The following is a 17,786-nucleotide window of genomic DNA, read 5'->3' on the forward strand; positions in this document are numbered from 1 at the left end:
TACGAGGGTCAAAAGTCACTCATTGAAAAGAGATATGGCGAAGAGGAGGAAAGAATGACATGAAATAATGTAAAATTTAAAATATTCATGAATATAAAAAGACAGTTATTCAAAGATTATGAAATAAAAAGAAAATTGAAAAATGGTGCCATCCAGTAAAAAACTTCTACTATCATTGTATGGATGTATTTACAGTAGATTTTTATCATTAATATTGTTTCTAAATGTCATGGTGAGACTGTTTGGACTTTTAAGACAAAAAGGTTTTTTCCAGCCAGCACACACGCCCATGATGCACAGCTGTGGGTATTTAAAGCAAAAACTATTTAATTAGTATACTATGACAAAATGAATAAGAAATAAAAACAGAAAACAAACTCTTTGCCACTATCCTGGTGAACTTATTTCATGTTAAATCCTGTCAACTTCTTTAGGTTTCTGCTCCATCACATCTGTGGACCTCTGCTCTGATCCATGCAGTCGAGTTTTTACCTGGTCCACCATCACAGTCTCACTGCAGCACCCCAAGACTTACGGGGACCTCATCAGACCAAAGAATACAAAGACCATCAAAGACAGCACTTCAAATGTAACCATGTGAGCTGAGAAACCTTCAGGTAACATTGTTGAACTACTGACACCTAGTGGTCAGAGCTGGAGATAGCAGTCATCTCACTGGAACTCCAAACTGCATCTGTATACATTGTGTAATACGAGCGTTCTGCTGGGAAGAAGTCAGAAATGCTTCTTCCTGCAGTAATAACACAATTTCTGTCCATCCAGCTTTGCTTCCACATACTAATAGAAACAGTTTTTAATCATTTTTTCTCACAGATTCTTGTTATTGTGGCACATTACAACTTTCAGAGGAAATGAATTCTGAACTGTGGCTTTTAAAGTTTGAAGTTTGGACCAGAAGAGGCTCTCTCTGTCCGTTCAGACGCAGCGAGTGCGTTGCAGCCATTTCATGTTGGGAATTATTCCTGCTCTTGGTGATCCTGCTGATGTTTAGACAGAGCAGATGCTGAGACGAACACTGCAGCACACCGGTAACAGTGGAACAGTTCATATTCAGGGTGGGAGGGCTTATGAGCAGCGGACCGACTGGTGTCGCGGCCGAGCTGCTCCTCAGTGTGAACACGCTCATGAAGCGTGCGCTGACCTGCTGATGGGAAGCTTTTCTCACAGTGTCCACAGCTGAAGGATTTCTGTCTGCGCTGGATTGTTTGGTGTCTTCTGAGGTCCGCTACAGTGGTGAATGATGAGCCACCCTGTTGACAGCAGTTCTGTTCACCACTGGGACGGTGCACACAGGGCTCAGAACTGGGTCCATCTGAGCCGCTCTGCTTCTGAAACAACAAAGACACAAAGACAGGGAAGGTCAGGGTTTCCTGCTGCTTTTTACAATGAACACACCGGCTCTGAACTCAACCAATACCACCAAAGAAGAAGATAGAAATCTGCCAATGTTGTAGGAAACTGAAAGCTAGGAGTTTCATTTCAGTCTAATATCTGGAGGTTAAAACTAGAAGTTGGGAGCATTCAGTTAGAAAACAGATCACAGTTTGATGCCTGATGAAGTCAAATTCCTTCTTTGCACAAAGAACAAATACTTTCCACAATTTTTCTGAGGAAATGTCCTGATTTCTGCACTTTGGGCTGTGTTTACTTTACTGATTTAGCTAAATGAAAACAAACTGTGGTGCTTCTGTTCTGTTAGTGCCAGTAATCTGGCATCGAAATCCTAAACCAAACCAAACAAGCAAACAGAGACCGTTTGAAGAGGTGTTTTAGTCGAGATCGAGATATGAAAGCAGCACGGTCCAAAGATGTCCAGGAATTTAGATACATCTCTAGGATGCGCTGGAATGCATCATCAGTGATCTTCCTGGGGTCATAGTTAGCTCCGACATGATCACCCGCTTGGTGGCGTCTGAGTGAAAAAGCAAGTCTGTCTGTCTTGTCTTGTCGGGGTGATGTGTTTAGGAACCTTTAACTGTTTTCCAAGGTCCACTTTCAGCTGCCAATCTAAAGCTGTGGACAGCCAACATGCATTTGTTTGCGGGCAGGATGGGGGCTTCTCTCCAGCCCTAAAAAAGGGGATGGGATTCTTCCTGGGGCGGTGTCTGCTTGAGAAAATAGCTAAGGTGACGGCTTCTGCAACTGCCTTCAACACCTGGGGCATTTGTTTGTGGGCAGGAATGGGGCAAACATACAGAACAGATTCTTGATTTTAAACGTCAGTCGGTTCTAAACCTAGGAGCTGTGTTGCTCATTAGAGGTCAGCATAGGCATCAGAACCACATATTATCTTGATTTGTGTCTGTACAGTTGCTGGATGTGGTCACTGAGTCCATTTGTAGTGCCATCAACAACAGGAAACTCTTCAAACCATCATCACACCAAATAACATTCATTAGAACAGGAGAACATCCCAGCTCCTGGCAGAATACTCAAGCACATGCGGGTGGACCTGGGGAAGCAGCTCAGATTTACTAAAGACATCAGAAAAGTCTTAGACTGGACGTTATGCTTTTTGCGAAAACATCGAAACAGGTGGTCCTGGAGGATGGGGTTTAACTTGAAAGACCCAAAACCCTGTATGACCAAAGGTACTATCACTGATGATGTATACAAGAGTATCAACAGATGCACGTTACAACCATGATAACCTTTGTTCGCCAGGGAATTCCAGCATTAGGATGGTTGATGACCATGAATAAACCAGGATCAACTGGAGGGAAAGCTGAAAGATGCATCCGGGTTGGAAGGGGCAGCAACTCAACCTGCAGCTTTTGTGTGGGAGGACGCAAACCTGAATTAAAAAATCCCAAAGAAACCTAACCCAAAGAGAGGCCAAGAGGAGATGAAATTGAGCACCCCGAAATACAGATAAGCAGGCAACAATCCATGCGATCACACAAATTACATCAAAACAACTTAATGTCTGTGGCAAGATCTCCAAACACTCCCAAAGCCTGAAATCCACCAGGCCGAGATTAAATTGCAGGGAAAGGTGACATGAGGAGCCGTGCCGGTAATCTCGCTAGAAAAGCAAGAACCCCCAAGCCCTGAAAGCTCAAGCAACAGGTGCTTTAAAACACCAGCCATGGTTAAAGGGGCTTCCATGTGGCAAAGGGAAGGAAGGGAACAAATTTGATGAGCTGGATGGTATTCTGGAAGCTACCAAGAAGGACATGGCAGACAGAAAACTCCAGGGAACGACAAACACGACTGTCAGCATTGCCACAAAAAGGTTTGGTTTGGTACAGGAGGGATCAAAAGACAGAATTCCAAGAACAAATCCTCCAGTTGAAACAAGAACTGCTTTTGAGGAAATAGCTCAAGTGGAAGGTGGAAAGATGAGAAATCCGAACTACAAGGCATCCTGAGGAATAAACTCCTGACCCTCCAACGAGCAGGCTGTCATAAGAACCGGACAATGGAAAAAATAAAAACAAATCGGGCTGCTTTTGGATTTACCAAACAGATGCTATGTCAGTGACATGGGGGACACATCGCCTCACCAGAATAGGGGATGGACAACGATCTCAACACCACCTACAGAAACTAAACTAGGGAGAAAGACCTCATCCTGATCAGTCCACCTGCACCAACCACAGACTTTAATATCAAAGGAGTTAACTGAAAGGAAATCCAATCAGTGGTCAAGACTGTTAGAACAAGCTCAATGCCAGAACCCTATGGACTGCTATACCAGATGTACAAGAGGTGTTCTAAACCATAAGTGCATCTGTGGAAGATCCTGAGGAAAGGTGGTCCTTCAGTGGGTAGTCAGGCAGAGACCATGTCAACCAAGACCTGGAGGGATAACCAGAAGCAACAAAAATTCTGGCCTTCAAAGAAAATTTAAAGCCTGGATATACCAACATGACATCTTACTCAAGAAATTGTGCTCACTGCTGGTATGACTTTCCACTGTGGATTAACTAAAGAGTGGTACGAGTATCGCCTTATACGGCAACAAAAGCAAGCTGATGCTCCACCTCAGCAGTCAGGTGGGAGCTGGTCCATCAAAGAAGAGATCAATATAAGCAGAAAAAAGGAGGCGCTCCAGTACAAGAAGTCCAGCGATCACAAAGTTTAACAACCTTCCATATAAGTGAGGCCCAGGAGAAAGGGGAGGGCACAGAAGCCAGTGGGCCATTCAGAGTCAAGACTGTAGCCTCACTCGGACAGAATCGTTCTAAGAACGGTCCACCTTGAATTTCGTTCTTTGAACTGCCCTTCCCCAGGGGAACCGAGGTGGGATGTGGTCCAGAATATACAGGAGCTGGGGTTAACTCCTGGACCCGTTTGCTCTGTGACCCGACCTTGGATAAGTGGATGAAAATGGGTAGATGGTTTGGATTGGCTATTTATGCTCCCTAACAAATTAATTAGTGGTTTTTCAAACTACACAGCTGTTTGGTCACGACATGTTAAATTCTCTCTACACAGTATCTGATAATGCTCTTCCTTTCACATTTAAACATGACCTTACTTATACTGTTCATTCCCTTTGGTTTTGATTTCATCGAACATTTAAATGGCATTGAACACTTCTGACATGGCTGTTTAAGGAGAAACAACTCACTGAATATGTTAGGATTAAAAAACTCCTACATCGCTGTCCTTCTCCAATGGGAGCCTCTTGCCTACTTGCTCAGTTAAATCCTAAACTCATCAGGAGATGGGAAAATAAGTGTTTGATGTACATACCTCACAGTGATTCTTCTTGGATCGTCTCTTTCTGCCGTGGCTTTGTTGGTGAAAGCCACGTGGAGTCGTTACATTTTCATCGCACTGGGAATCACTGCATGCTTGTGGTCCATTGCAGACAAGCTGATGTTTTTTTAAGGCAGAGAAGTAACCAAAGGACTTCCCACACTGTCCACAACCAAAAGGTTTAACTCCACTGTGGATGCGTTGATGTGTGATTAAGGTATTTTTATGAGAAAAACCTTTCCCACACTGTCCACAAATGAAAGGTTTAACTCCACTGTGGATACGTTGATGTGTTATTAAGGCACTTTTATGAGTAAAATCCTTCCTACATTGTCCACAACTGAAAGGTTTAACTCTATTGTGGATACGTTGATGTGATGTTAAGGCTCTTTTCTGAGTAAAAGCCTTCCCACACTGCCCACAACTGAAAGGTTTAACTCCACTGTGGATACGTTGATGTGATATTAAGGCACTTTTATTAGTAAAAGCCTTCCCACACTCTCCACAAATGAAAGGTTTAACTCCACTGTGGATACGTTGATGTGTTATTAAGTAACTTTTGTGAGACAAACCTTTCCCACACTGTCCACAACTGAAAGGTTTAACTCCACTGTGGATACGTCTATGTGTTATTAAGTCACTTTTATGAGAAAAAGCCTTCCCACACTGTTCACAACTGAAAGGTTTAAATCCACTGTGGATACGTTGATGTGTTATTAAGGCACTTTTATCAGTAAAAGCCTTCCCACACTGTCCACAACTGAAAGGTTTAACTCCACTGTGGATACGTTGATGTCTTAATAAGGCACTTTTCTGAGTAAAAGCCTTCCCACACTGTCCACAACTGAAAGGTTTGACTCCACTGTGGATACGTTGATGTGTTATTAAGGCACTTTTATGAGTAAAAGCCTTCCCACACTGTCCACAACTGAAAGGTTTGACTCCACTGTGGATATGTTGATGTGATATTAAGGCTCTTTTCTGAGTAAAAGCCTTCCCACACTGCCCACAACTGAAAGGTTTAACTTCACTGTGGATACGTTGATGTCTTATTAAATTACTTTTCAGAGTAAAAGCCTTCCCACACTGTCCACAATTGAAAGGTTTAACTCCACTGTGAATACGTTGATGTGTTATTAAGACACTTTTATCGGTAAAAGCCTTCCCACACTCTCCACAAATGAAAGGTTTAACTCCACTGTGGATACGTTGATGTCTTATTAAATTACTTTTCAGAGTAAAAGCCTTCCCACACTGTCCACAATTGAAAGGTTTAACTCCACTGTGAATACGTTGATGTGTTATTAAGTCACTTTTACGAGTAAAAGCCTTCCCACACTGTCCACAACTGAAAGGTTTAACTCCACTGTGAATTCGTTGATGTGTTATTAAGGCACTTTCATTAGTAAAAGCCTTCCCACACTGTCCACAACTGAAAGGTTTAAATCCACTGTGGATACGTTGATGTCTTATTAAGGCTTTTTTATTAGTAAAAGCCTTCCCACACTGTCCACAACTGAAAGGTTTGACTCCACTGTGGATACGTTGATGTGTTATTAAGGCACTTTTATCAGTAAAAGCCTTCCCACACTGCCCACAAATGAAAGGTTTAACTCCACTGTGGATATGTTGATGTGATATCAAGGCACTTTTCCGAGCAAAAGCCTTCCCACACTGTCCACAACTGAAAGGTTTAACTCCACTGTGGATATGTTGATGTCTTATTAAAGTACTTTTATGAGAAAAACCTTTCCCACACTGTCCACAAATGAAAAGTTTAACTCCACTGTGGATACGTTGATGTCTTATTAAGGCACTTTTCTGAGTAAAAGCCTTCCCACACTGTCCACAACTGAAAGGTTTAACTCCACTGTGGATACGTTGATGTCTTATAAAGTCACTTTTATGATTAAAAGCCTTCCCACACTGGTCACAGCTGTATGGTTTATCTCTGTTTGCTGTTGTTGACAGATCTTCATCATTATCCTGAAGGGAATTAGGTTCCACTGTGTTTGGGCTTTTAAACTCCTGAAGAGACAAAAAAAAAAAAAACATGAAGAACAAAGTGTATATTTATTTAGCATCTCAATAACATGAGCCAACTCCTTCTCACTGCTATTAGAAAGAAACACCTCTGTAATAACAGATCTATGACACAATATGACTGAAATTGACCAGACAAACATGGAAATATCCTGAGTTCATATACCTTTGGTAATATCTTTATATAGATTATTAACTGATCCCGTAACAGAGTCAAACTGAATACTGAATGAATTTGTAGTTACACAGTGGGATACTGCACATATCTCCATTCAGATCTGCCATCAGGAGGACTCTGATGGACACTACAACACTAAGGCAGGTAAACAATCTGTTAAATATTGATAACTGAAGATCATCCGATCAGAAACAGGGATATCTGAGCATCATGGGTTCATCCTCAACTCCGAAACCTAAACATTCTCCCTCTTCAGAGGTCTGTAGCACTAACACAGGTGACCGATATGTAATCGACCAGAATACATTTTTGGGAACTATATCATAATGAAACCGTCTCACCTCTTCTGAAGAAGCCATTTTCCATCCGTAGTGGTTGAGTTGAGAAAACAAATGTCTACCAATGTTCCTCCTTCGTCATCTGTTAATCCCACCGAGCACCTGTAGCATCAGATATTCATTAGCCCCCATCATTGTTTCATGTTCATCAGCCAAAACAGTATGTTTGACAAAGACAGTCTGGGAGAGGACCTTTAAGTTCAAGATCCTTTGGGACAGATAAGATAAAGTGAAAAAGCACACTCTCCTTATTTTAAGGATAAAGTACATAAATCCATTACATTCCACTCAGTGGAGGTCAGGTTGTGGAGGGAACATGTCCAGTTGGGACCTCATATATTATCAAATGACCAGTCCACTCCCTTTATTGAGCTGTTAGCGTTCCCCTGATGGACACGCAGTTCTCCATATAACACTGGTGTTAAGATCTACTGGTGAAACTAGAGTATCTGAGAAAGATGTTTCATAGGCGTCGTTTTTGGGGATCAAAGGTCAAAGAAGCAGCAAAGAAACAAAGTTAGTCCTTAGAATCATAAAAGTCCTGTTTCTGAACCGTAACAACACAACAATCTCATGTCAAATTAACTCTAACCTGAAAAAAGTTATACATTAAACTATGACAAATTCTTATTTGGACAATTATTAACTGATATTTCAGATTCATCAGTTCTCTGTTCAGAAGAAGGAGACGGAGGATGTACTCATCCTGCCCCCCCCCCCCCTTTCCTGCCGCGGCTTGAAAAGGCAAACCGGATGGACCAACTGGAAAACAGGCTCACGGCTGACGGTTGTGTCATGTAAAATACTTTGTGCAATTATTTGTAAATAATTTATGTCGTTAGGAATTTGCTGTTGTTTCATTTACTCGAAGCGGCTTTGAGTATTAAACGCTATATAAAACCGATCTATTATTATGGGTGCCAATGCCGAAGGCATTAGACACACATATTACTCCTGTGCTGGACTATTACTTTTCCGTTTCCGTCATGAATTTCGGTTAGCTACTAGTCTAGCAGCAAGCTCAACGAGTGTCAAAATGGCCTTTTTTAGAGGCCTTATAACTCAGCCATAAACCATAACAAAGACCTCATTCAAAGTTTATATGTGACAGGAGACTCTTGGTTTTAACTGAACCAAAGGGTTTCAAATTCAGGTGAAAAATTATTTAAAAACTGCCGTCTCTTGGGGCGCTGACGGTTCAAGAATTATTCGGATACAATTTTTTACTTTGCAACAGTGACCGTTTGTTCGAGGCTGAAGTCAAAATTATAGTCATTTTTAAGAAGCCATAGTGTGTGCACATATGTCAGTTTGCTCTCTGTCTAACATAGACAGCTGGTTCCATCTCCGTAGCAACGCATTAGGAGCCTGCTCTGTTCTAAGACTGCTTATGAGAGCAGAGCCAAGATGGATGCCCTGTTATAACAGCTTCATGTTATAAATCTGATATGCGTTTCTCCTTTAAACTGATAGTGAGGGGAAGTTTGAAAATACCCACAATGCAATGGGAAAATGCATTGAAAAGCACTTACCGAGGCCATTTTGAAAATGCCATAAAAGCTCTGTTTTAAACAGGACCTTGATAAAAATGACATAACTGTCTTCATCATACCTGTCTTAGAAATTTTGGGCCTCAATCGATATAAAAGCACTTTTTTGGCACAAAAATACCAAAAACTGCCCTATTTTGGAGGCCTCATAACTCAGCCATATGACATCAGAGAGACCTCATTCAAAGTGTATATGTGACAGGAGACTCTCAACTTTAACTGAACTAAAGGGTTTGTTGATAGGGCGGGCAGTAGATCGGCACCCATATAAATTTCTTCAGAAATTCTCTAGTTATTATTATTGTTGCATCTTGAAAGGTAACGATAATTCCCAAGTGTGTCCATTGAAGCACACTATTTCATAACAAACAACAAACAAACAAAGGGTAACACAATACACTTAAAAGTCCTATAACAATATTCTAAGTACTATATCAGACTATAATGGTGAGAACACATCTATTGAAATATCAACTTCTGCAGGCTCATCAGCTATTATGTAAATAATCTTTCTCTTTGGCCCCTTTTGGCCGGTAAGGTTCTAAGCAGCAGCATCATTGCTGACAGTGCTACAGTGGTATTGTTTTCTTCTCCACTTTCCTCCTTGTAGAGTAGTTAGTGGTAACCTTCTTGTAGCAGCGACACCTCTGTGACGAGAAAACTGCAACTACTGGCGCATCGACTCGCGCCACTATAAATGGCCGGAACGAAACCGTGACGTCATCAACACTACTCACGCGAGCCATCGCAGCAACCATGCTGAAAGCTTTACGCTGTGTTAGCTGTGTTAGCTGCATTAGCTGCGTTAGCTGCCATCAACAGCTGGACATCTGCTGTGTGATTTAATGCAGAAACTGTTAAAATTAGCTTTGTTATTAGACATTATGAATTCACATTCTGTATTTTACTAAATAATCTATGTTCCTAGTTTGTACTTTTCCACTGCTCATATAAACACAATGTATGTCCAAGACTTCAAGGTGACATAGTGGGACTAAATAACTGGGTTAGATGAAGAGTCTGGGAAAGCAGATGCACGCTTAAAGCGGGCGCTTACTCTACCTGCTTTCTGCTTGCTTTGCTTATTTTATTGATTTTATCGTGCTTTTTCCCCTTTTTTTTCCCATATGAGCCTATCTGCGATAGCTTCTGGACACTTATAAATCTCTGGGATTAAAGTTTTTTTAACAGAAACAGCAATATTTTTTATAGTCCTTTATCTTCAGCGCTCCGTGTGCGTGGCCTACACACAGCTGAAGCCTGATTTACAGTGTCCGGGAACCTAGCACTCAGCTAAAGCTAAATAGCCTGGAAAGGTGCTAAGCGCTAGGCTAACTAGCAGCAAGATGCCTCCCTTCTCCACAGATGACTACTAGAGCCTCCTGCAGAAGATTGCAGTACTGGAGACAAAAATCCATCGCTTAGAAGTAAATGTGGAGGTAAATGGACTGTGTGGAAATGAAACAACCTTGCCATTGATTCAGAATAGTGGAGACGAGCAAGCTAACACACAGCTAAGAAGCACAGATAACGCGACCAAGAAAGTAGACTCTGTGCACTATAATAAATCATCCAATAATAATCCTCCCTGGAACCGTCTCGGTGCAAAACCAAAAAGTAAATCATGTCTCCTGGAAGTGGGAGGACGTATCACAGGCAGGGCACAGCGAGCTGAAATATGTGAAACCTACTGGCCTTCACTTCCCACTAGGGCTGAACGATATATCGTTATCGTATCTATATCGAGATATGAACATTCAAGAAAGTAATTTCGAAAAAGCAATGATATAAACAATATATTTCCCCCGCGCTCGCCCTGCTTATACAGCTCCGGCAGTCACCATAAACATTACTTTTAAGATTGCGCTTGAACGCACCCCACCGCCAGCCAACCACAAAGCTTATTTCACACTTGCTGTGGATCGACAGCTGAAGCCAACCAATGACAAACATAGGAGGGTGGGAGTGAGGGAGAAGTAAACTGAGACGCACACAGCCACACACATTCACGGGGAATGGGAGGGTTTCACTTGACGTCACTTCCGTATTTTTCTAAGCGCGCAAACCCAGGTGGTGGGCAACCTGAGCTGGAGCCCATTGAAAACACTGTGTTTTGTCTGCCACTTTTTGCCCAAAATACCTCAGTTTTGTGCCGTTTTTGGATGTTGCAATCGGTCTAACCGAGAGAAGGGAAAGGGTTACTATCGAGTACCTAAGGTAATCGCCCATAGAGGTGGGAAATGGAAAAAACTCACAGAACAACGCCGCAAAAAGTGGATAGCTAACCTACGTTTACAGACTGGAGGGGCTGAATCTGCAAATGCTCGTGTCTGCGGTGACCACTTCGTCAAAGGTATGTGCGAAATCTAACTGTTTAGTAGTAGTGCAGTAAAGTATTATGTTGTTAAATGCCAATCAACAGTAATGTAATACGGGCTACGTTTGGGCTTTGTTTTGAAGGCTGCCCCAGCGCGTTGTTGGCTACGGAGTCAGTGGACTGGGCTCCGACGGTCAAGCTGGGTTACCAAAACACAGAGCTAAGGCACCGGCATCTGTGTTTCATGCGATCTCTGACAGTGGTTGATCTAAACAAAACAAATTTGTCACAATCTTCACGTTTCAGTAGTATCCACGAAGTGCTTAAGTGCTAACAGGGCACATTAGCTCCCAAATGAAATCAAAACGAAAGAAAAGTGACATGAGCGCAGGAGATATTTCGGCCGGTGGCAGTGCAGAATCTAATTTTGTGCCAAAACATAAATCATCCTCCATTATTTGGAGGTATTTTGGATTTAGAAAGGATGATGTTGACCAGAGCGAGGTGTTGTGCAGGTCGTGCTTGGCGAAAATTGCGACAAAGCAAGGGAACACAACCAACTTGTTTCACCACTTGAAAAAACACCACTGTGTGCTGCACGATGAGTGTATGACATTGAAAGAAACATCGGGGACCTCTACGTCATCCCTTAAGAGGCCCAAGCAAACTATGCTTGATGGCAGTGAGTTCTAATCAATAAAACTGCACTCTTTTGTTTTATGATGTTTTTATTTTTCTGAAAAATGCTTGGTTTTCACCGAACCCGTAGTCATATCGTATCGATATCGAGATATCTGGCATGAATATCGAGATATGAAATTTTGTCCATATCGTTCAGCCCTACTTCCCACCACACAGAGGAGCTCTTCTACCCCTGCACATGGGAGGAAACAGGACTGGACATCCGTGAATGGGAAGGTTAACAACAAACCTCCAAAACAACCGAGTGTGAAACTGCAGAACAGATTTGCTCCACTATCGAAGGACTCTGGATCTCTATTGGATGACCATCCATCCCAAAGCAGCAAGGCAAGGACTGAAAACCTGTCAGACAGTAAAAGGCCACAGGGAAAGCTAAAGGCTGGGCCTGAAACTCTGATTGTGGCTGACTCTGCTGTAAATGATGTACAAAGGATGTGCGGTAAGAACACTGAGGTCCTCTGCTTTCCCAGGGATATGGTCAACGATATGAAGGAGAGAATTCCTGAAATTGCAGATGAATATCCATCTGTGACAAACATCGTTCTGCATACAAGGTCAAACGATGTGTCCCAGCAACAATCTGAGGTTGTGAAACGGGACTTTGTTGGATTATTAAACGCAGTGAGCTCGCTGAATGCAGCTGTATTCATCAGTGGACCTGTACCACCCGTCAGAGGAGGAGAGCAAAGATTCTGCAGGGTGTTGGCTCTGAATAAATGGCTTTTATCAGCATGTGCTGACCACTTAGTGCATTTTATTAATCATTTTAACATTTTTTAGGAACGCAGGCATCTTTTTAAGGCAAATGGATTTAATTTGAACAAGTCAGGGGTGAAACTGTTCACCTCCAACTTATTTTACTTCCTACGTCATCCATCTGTGCTCGGTGCCAAGACTGAGATAAACCAGGAGTTATCTCATAGAGAGGAACAAACAAAGCCCAGCAGAAACCCTGAGGAGGAACTCCATCTGCCCCCACCAGATAAACTGAAACTTGGTTAGAGCAAAATAACAGAGCTGCTGTTCTCATTGAGTCAACCCCTCCTGGTTACAGCTTTATCAGCGAGGCCAGAGTGAGCAGGAGAGGAGGAGGGGGGCAGTCTTATTTAATGAATCATTTCAATGGAAGCAGTTATCTCCTGGAAGTTTTCAGTCCTTTGAATATGTGGCTGTACAGCTGAAGGCCTCATCTGTCTGATCATTCCTGTGTTTTCTTTGAGAGTACGATTTCACTGCACACAAATGTCTCAGCAGCAGTGATCTCTAAACGGTGTAGAACTGAAAACAGCAGTGAGATCTTTAACCAGGTCTTCTCTTTAACACCTGCCCTGTCCGGGGCTTCAGTCAATGAGCTCGTCAGTAGCTTCGCTGCTAAAATGTTAAATGTTATGGATGCTATTGCTCCCATTAAGGTGAAGGTTATCTCTGGAAGGAAGAAGTCTCCATGGCCAAATTCCACACTGGTGAAAAATGGGAAAAGAGAGTGTCGGAAAGCTGAGCGCAGATGGAGAAAAACAAATCTCCAGCTTCATTATAATATCTATAAAGAGAAACTTCACTCTTATAATTTACAACTGAGGAATGCAAGAAAGTCCTACTTCTCTGACATCATCACCAAAAACAGTGCTAATGCTCGGGCCTTATTGGCTACAGCTGACAGGCTAACAAACCCTCCTGTTTTAGTGGCAACTGAACTTCATTCCACCATGGCCTGCAATGACTTTGCCAAATTCTTCACAGACAAAATCCAAAATGTTAGACAAGCAGTTGGTCCATCAGCAGCAGGTTCAGCATATGTACCGTCTCCACCGAAAACCCGTTTAAACACCGTGACACAGTTCCAAGCCATTAACAGCAAAGACCTGGAGGACATCTTACGCCAGCTGAACTCCTCCTCTTGCTGCTTAGTCATCAATTAGACATCAATTTTGAGATTTTGGGCCAGTCTACTCCTTAGACATGTGTTCTTTCAACCTGCTATAAAGAAAACGTTGAAAACATTAATTAAAATGTTTATTTTATTAGATTTTGTTTACTTGCTATAGCATGTTTCGCCCGAATTTACCAAAAAGTTAGCATTCCTACGCGCCATGCCGAGCCTCGTCTATTTACTGAAGTCTGTCATAGCCGGAAAGCTCCGAGTCTCCTGCACAATGATATGTCACCCAAATAATGGCACTTCCTTTCTATCAGTAACCAATCAGGAATGTCTAAAGGCAGATTTATAGCTAATGACCAAATCTCATTGGCTACTGCTAGTTTCTGCTAACGGGATTCGCTCAGACGCATCACGTGGTGGACTCTGACGCTCTGAAAATGCCCCATAACACCGCAACTTTCAAAGAAAAAAAAGCAACAATTGTGCTTTGCAAGATGCAATAAAAGAAAATCTATCAGATCAGCTGATGAACCATCTGGGAGCAGCACAGCTGACCGTAAACTGTCGTTAGGAAACCGAGTTGATGACAGCGGCTGCTCATACATGTCGCTCTTTTATTGTATTGTATTGAGCTTGTATTCTTTATTAATACGATTATTTTATTGTATATTAGTATTACTAAGGGCCTGAGCATTTATTCCGTTTTTGAGCAATTGTTTCTAATACAAATGTATTGAATTCCCCTATTTAATTATTTAAATGCCGTTTTCTCAAAATCAGTATTTTGTATTTTTCCAGTATCTCAGACTATGGAGCACCTACTAACACCAAACTTTCCAGTTATACACTTAGCAGTATTCTGAAGATATCTAAAGAAGGATTTGTTGATAAATCATTCCTGGCCAGATTTATGTGACATTATAATAAAAAAAATACGGCGAAAATCAATGTTTTTTAGGCTATGGAGAGTAGATTTTGATTTCCTAGTAAATGAAAGCAGATATTCTGAAATCCCTCTGTAATTTTCTTTTCATTCTGTGTGTAAACAAAATGAAAAAAGAATTTTGCACCAGCTTTATCATATCTTCAGATCTAGCTTCTTGACATATACGCAAATTTAATGAGATAATGCCTAATTTGCATAATTAAACATACAATCTTTTTTTTTATTTATTCTTTTTTTCATTTTTTTCATACTTGTATAAATAATCAACTGAGGAAGTTTCATGGTGATATCTATTAATTTAAAATATTATCCTATTCACCTGTAGTGTCTCACCTTAAGTTGTTAATAAACCAAGTTTTGCTTTTTACATCTTTTGAGTCCGTGTCCAACCCACCACCTCTACAGACTCTGAGTGATCATTGGCCGGCACTTTAACAGCAACAGAGCTACATAGAGTTATTTAGTAGGTGAGTTTACAATGATAATGGAAGTTTAGTTTTGTACTAGAGCAATTATTATTAATTCATCTATTTATTTTAACACGCATATGATTGGGAGAGATACCAAAGTGCATAAATAATCTGAAAACAGCTTTTCAATGCAAGAATCACAGTGAAGAGATAAGAAGCAATAAAATGTCCAATAAAATAAATCCAGGAAGAACACGATGTTTAAAACGAGACATTCATACAAGTTGTTGCTGAAATAAGCTTTAACAGCTCTCTTAAAGAGCTAAAGTCAAACACACAAGCAGAGCGGTCAGAATATTTGCTCCTTTCATTAAAAACTATCTGAACAGAAGATGTTCTACAGATTGAGACTTTATGATTTCCACCTGAAGCAGGACTGAGATCAGACAGTCAGACCATATGACATATGTTAAACTATCAGGATTTAACAGCAAGGCCAGACAGTCAGATGTCAGACAGTTTGTTAGCATCTTAAAGCAGTAAAGGTTAGCCTTTATCCTTTTAGAGATCAGATTAACACCACTTTAAACATTTAGCTGCTCTAAATATTTCTCCTCTGCCTCTTTTCACCAATTCTGAGTTAATAGTTACCATCAACATTTAGATTTGATCTCATTAAGCCATTGTAGTATTGAACTAAATCATTGAACTGTTTAACTGCAGCAGATCTATGAAACAGTGAATATGCTCTGTGAACAAAGCAGCAAAGTGCTTTATAGAGAGCTTTAAATGAGTTTGATTATTAGGAGATGAACAAAAAGACAGCTGCAGGGAGACTGAGTCATAACAAGACAAGTCAAGGTTTGTTTTTATGGCGCATTTAAAAACAGCCACAGTGAGCAGAGCGCCGTACGAGTGGAACAATATATCACCAGGAGAAGCAGCTTCTAACCCTGCAGATAAACTCTTATAGAGCAGAAACAGCAGAACATTGGATAGAAGGAGGGAAACAGAAATAAAATGCTGTTTGCAGCTAAAGAGATGCCACTCCACCAGATTAACAAACACTTTGGATATATTAACCTGATTAAACACTTGTACTCGGATACCTCCATCTTTATCAGAAACATGCCGATAATGGAAGGCTAACACAGCGCATTTATTGGCTTTGGCGGTGTTTTTAACACTGCTTCGTGTGGACCGTGTCGCTCCAAACAGGAAGACTGAACCGGAGCCGAACCGTCCTAACGATGAAGATGGAAAACTTACCTGCGGAGCTGCTTCAGAGCTCCATAAAAACCAAGAAGACTAAAGTCTCTGGTGGTCTTCTGGTCTTTAGACGTTTAGGCGTTCAACCCCCGCTGGCTCCTTTAAGCACAGAGCCAGTAAATGGAGGACGATACACATGAATCACACAGCGCAGATGGAGCAGTGCGGCAGCATTTAGTGACAACAGCTGCAGACACAACAACCACAGCGGAAGTGACGCACGGTTACTATAGCAACCGGGACAAACGGAAGCGAGGCACGGTTACTATAACAACCACAAACAATACTGGCATCAGACCTTTTTTTCTATGATAAAGAACCCCGCCCCCCCAACAACACAGCAAAAACACCAGGGAACATCAGGCACCACAACAGAGCAGCAAGGCTAGACAATTCAATATCAGTTTTATTTATATAGCGCCAAAAAGAACAAATGTCATCTCAAGGCACTTAAATAATAAAGTCCAATTCAAGCCAATGTCAATGTGACATGTTTAAATAAATAAAAAATAAGAAAAAGAAAGAAAGGAATGCGGAAGTCACAGAGCCGCAGAGAGTTCCAAATGTTGTGATGACATATGAACATTTTTGCCTCAAATATAATCTGATCATCAATCGAAACTTCCTTGTATCCATAATAAAAGCCATCCCTAAACCTACTTTACATTTAATTCAAGGGATTGTTTCCAACCCCACTCCCATCACTCCTAATGTTCCACTTCTTCTTGTTGGAAATTGTCATTTTAAGGCTATTAAGATTCCTAATAAAACAATTAGAAAGATATTTGATGACATCACGCGCCCTTTATTGTCATTTCGTAACTCCATTAAACAAAGTTTCTCCAAAGAAGACATATATTCGTTGCGTTCTAAATATTTAAAATTTCCCATTAATCCCAAAGCAAAAGAAATTCACTTTAAAATCCTAAATGGTGTATATCCATCCGGAGAGCTACTGAGACGGAGATTTGGTTGTAAATCGGATGGATGTGTGTTTTTTGGAGAGGATGAAACTTCTGATCACTTGTTTTTTCATTGTATGTTTTCAACATTCTGGATTGATGTACATGACTGGCTGCACACGGGGATCCGTCTCCAACCCTTCTCCCTAAAATACTTTATTTATGGTGTTATGATGGTTAATAGTGAATGGGACTTTCTGCTCAATAACATGTTATTCGGAAAATATTTCATACATAAATGTAAATATATCAATGTAAAACCCAGATTTTTTGTATTTCATAAAGATTTTCTTTCCTTTACCAAAGCCCTTAATATTATACAAAGTAAAAATGCTCCTTTAAAATGTATATAAGAAGATGTAAGCCGTGTATTTTGTAGATGATTCAATAAAAAAGTTCAAAATGTAACCGAGGGTCGTCTTGACTTTATTTACTGAAGAAAACAAAAGAACCACACGTGGCGT

At 41.0% G+C, this 17,786-nt stretch overlaps 1 protein-coding gene across 1 annotated transcript; it reads right to left on the reverse strand.

Annotated features, from left to right (window-relative positions):
• Positions 1–70: 70 nt before the first annotated feature.
• Positions 71–16,532, reverse strand: LOC142385498 (uncharacterized). Its single transcript, XM_075472101.1, has 4 exons — positions 16,361–16,532; positions 7,291–7,389; positions 4,723–6,756; positions 71–1,349 (listed from the first exon to the last, which is right to left on the reverse strand). Exons 2-4 carry the CDS (start codon positions 7,306–7,308, stop codon positions 978–980), a joined length of 2,424 nt encoding a protein of 807 aa, XP_075328216.1. The 5' UTR covers positions 7,309–7,389; positions 16,361–16,532; the 3' UTR covers positions 71–977.
• Positions 16,533–17,786: the final 1,254 nt, after the last annotated feature.

Source organism: Odontesthes bonariensis, chromosome 8 (genome assembly GCF_027942865.1).
Source record: "Odontesthes bonariensis isolate fOdoBon6 chromosome 8, fOdoBon6.hap1, whole genome shotgun sequence".
Taxonomy (NCBI): domain Eukaryota; kingdom Metazoa; phylum Chordata; class Actinopteri; order Atheriniformes; family Atherinopsidae; genus Odontesthes; species Odontesthes bonariensis.

Coding starts and splice junctions, on each gene's coding strand:
- LOC142385498 (XM_075472101.1), bottom strand. Junction 1,350..4,722: donor CCAAGAAGAATCACTGTGAG/GTATGTACATCA, acceptor TTGTTGTTTCAG/AAGCAGAGCGGCTCAGATGG.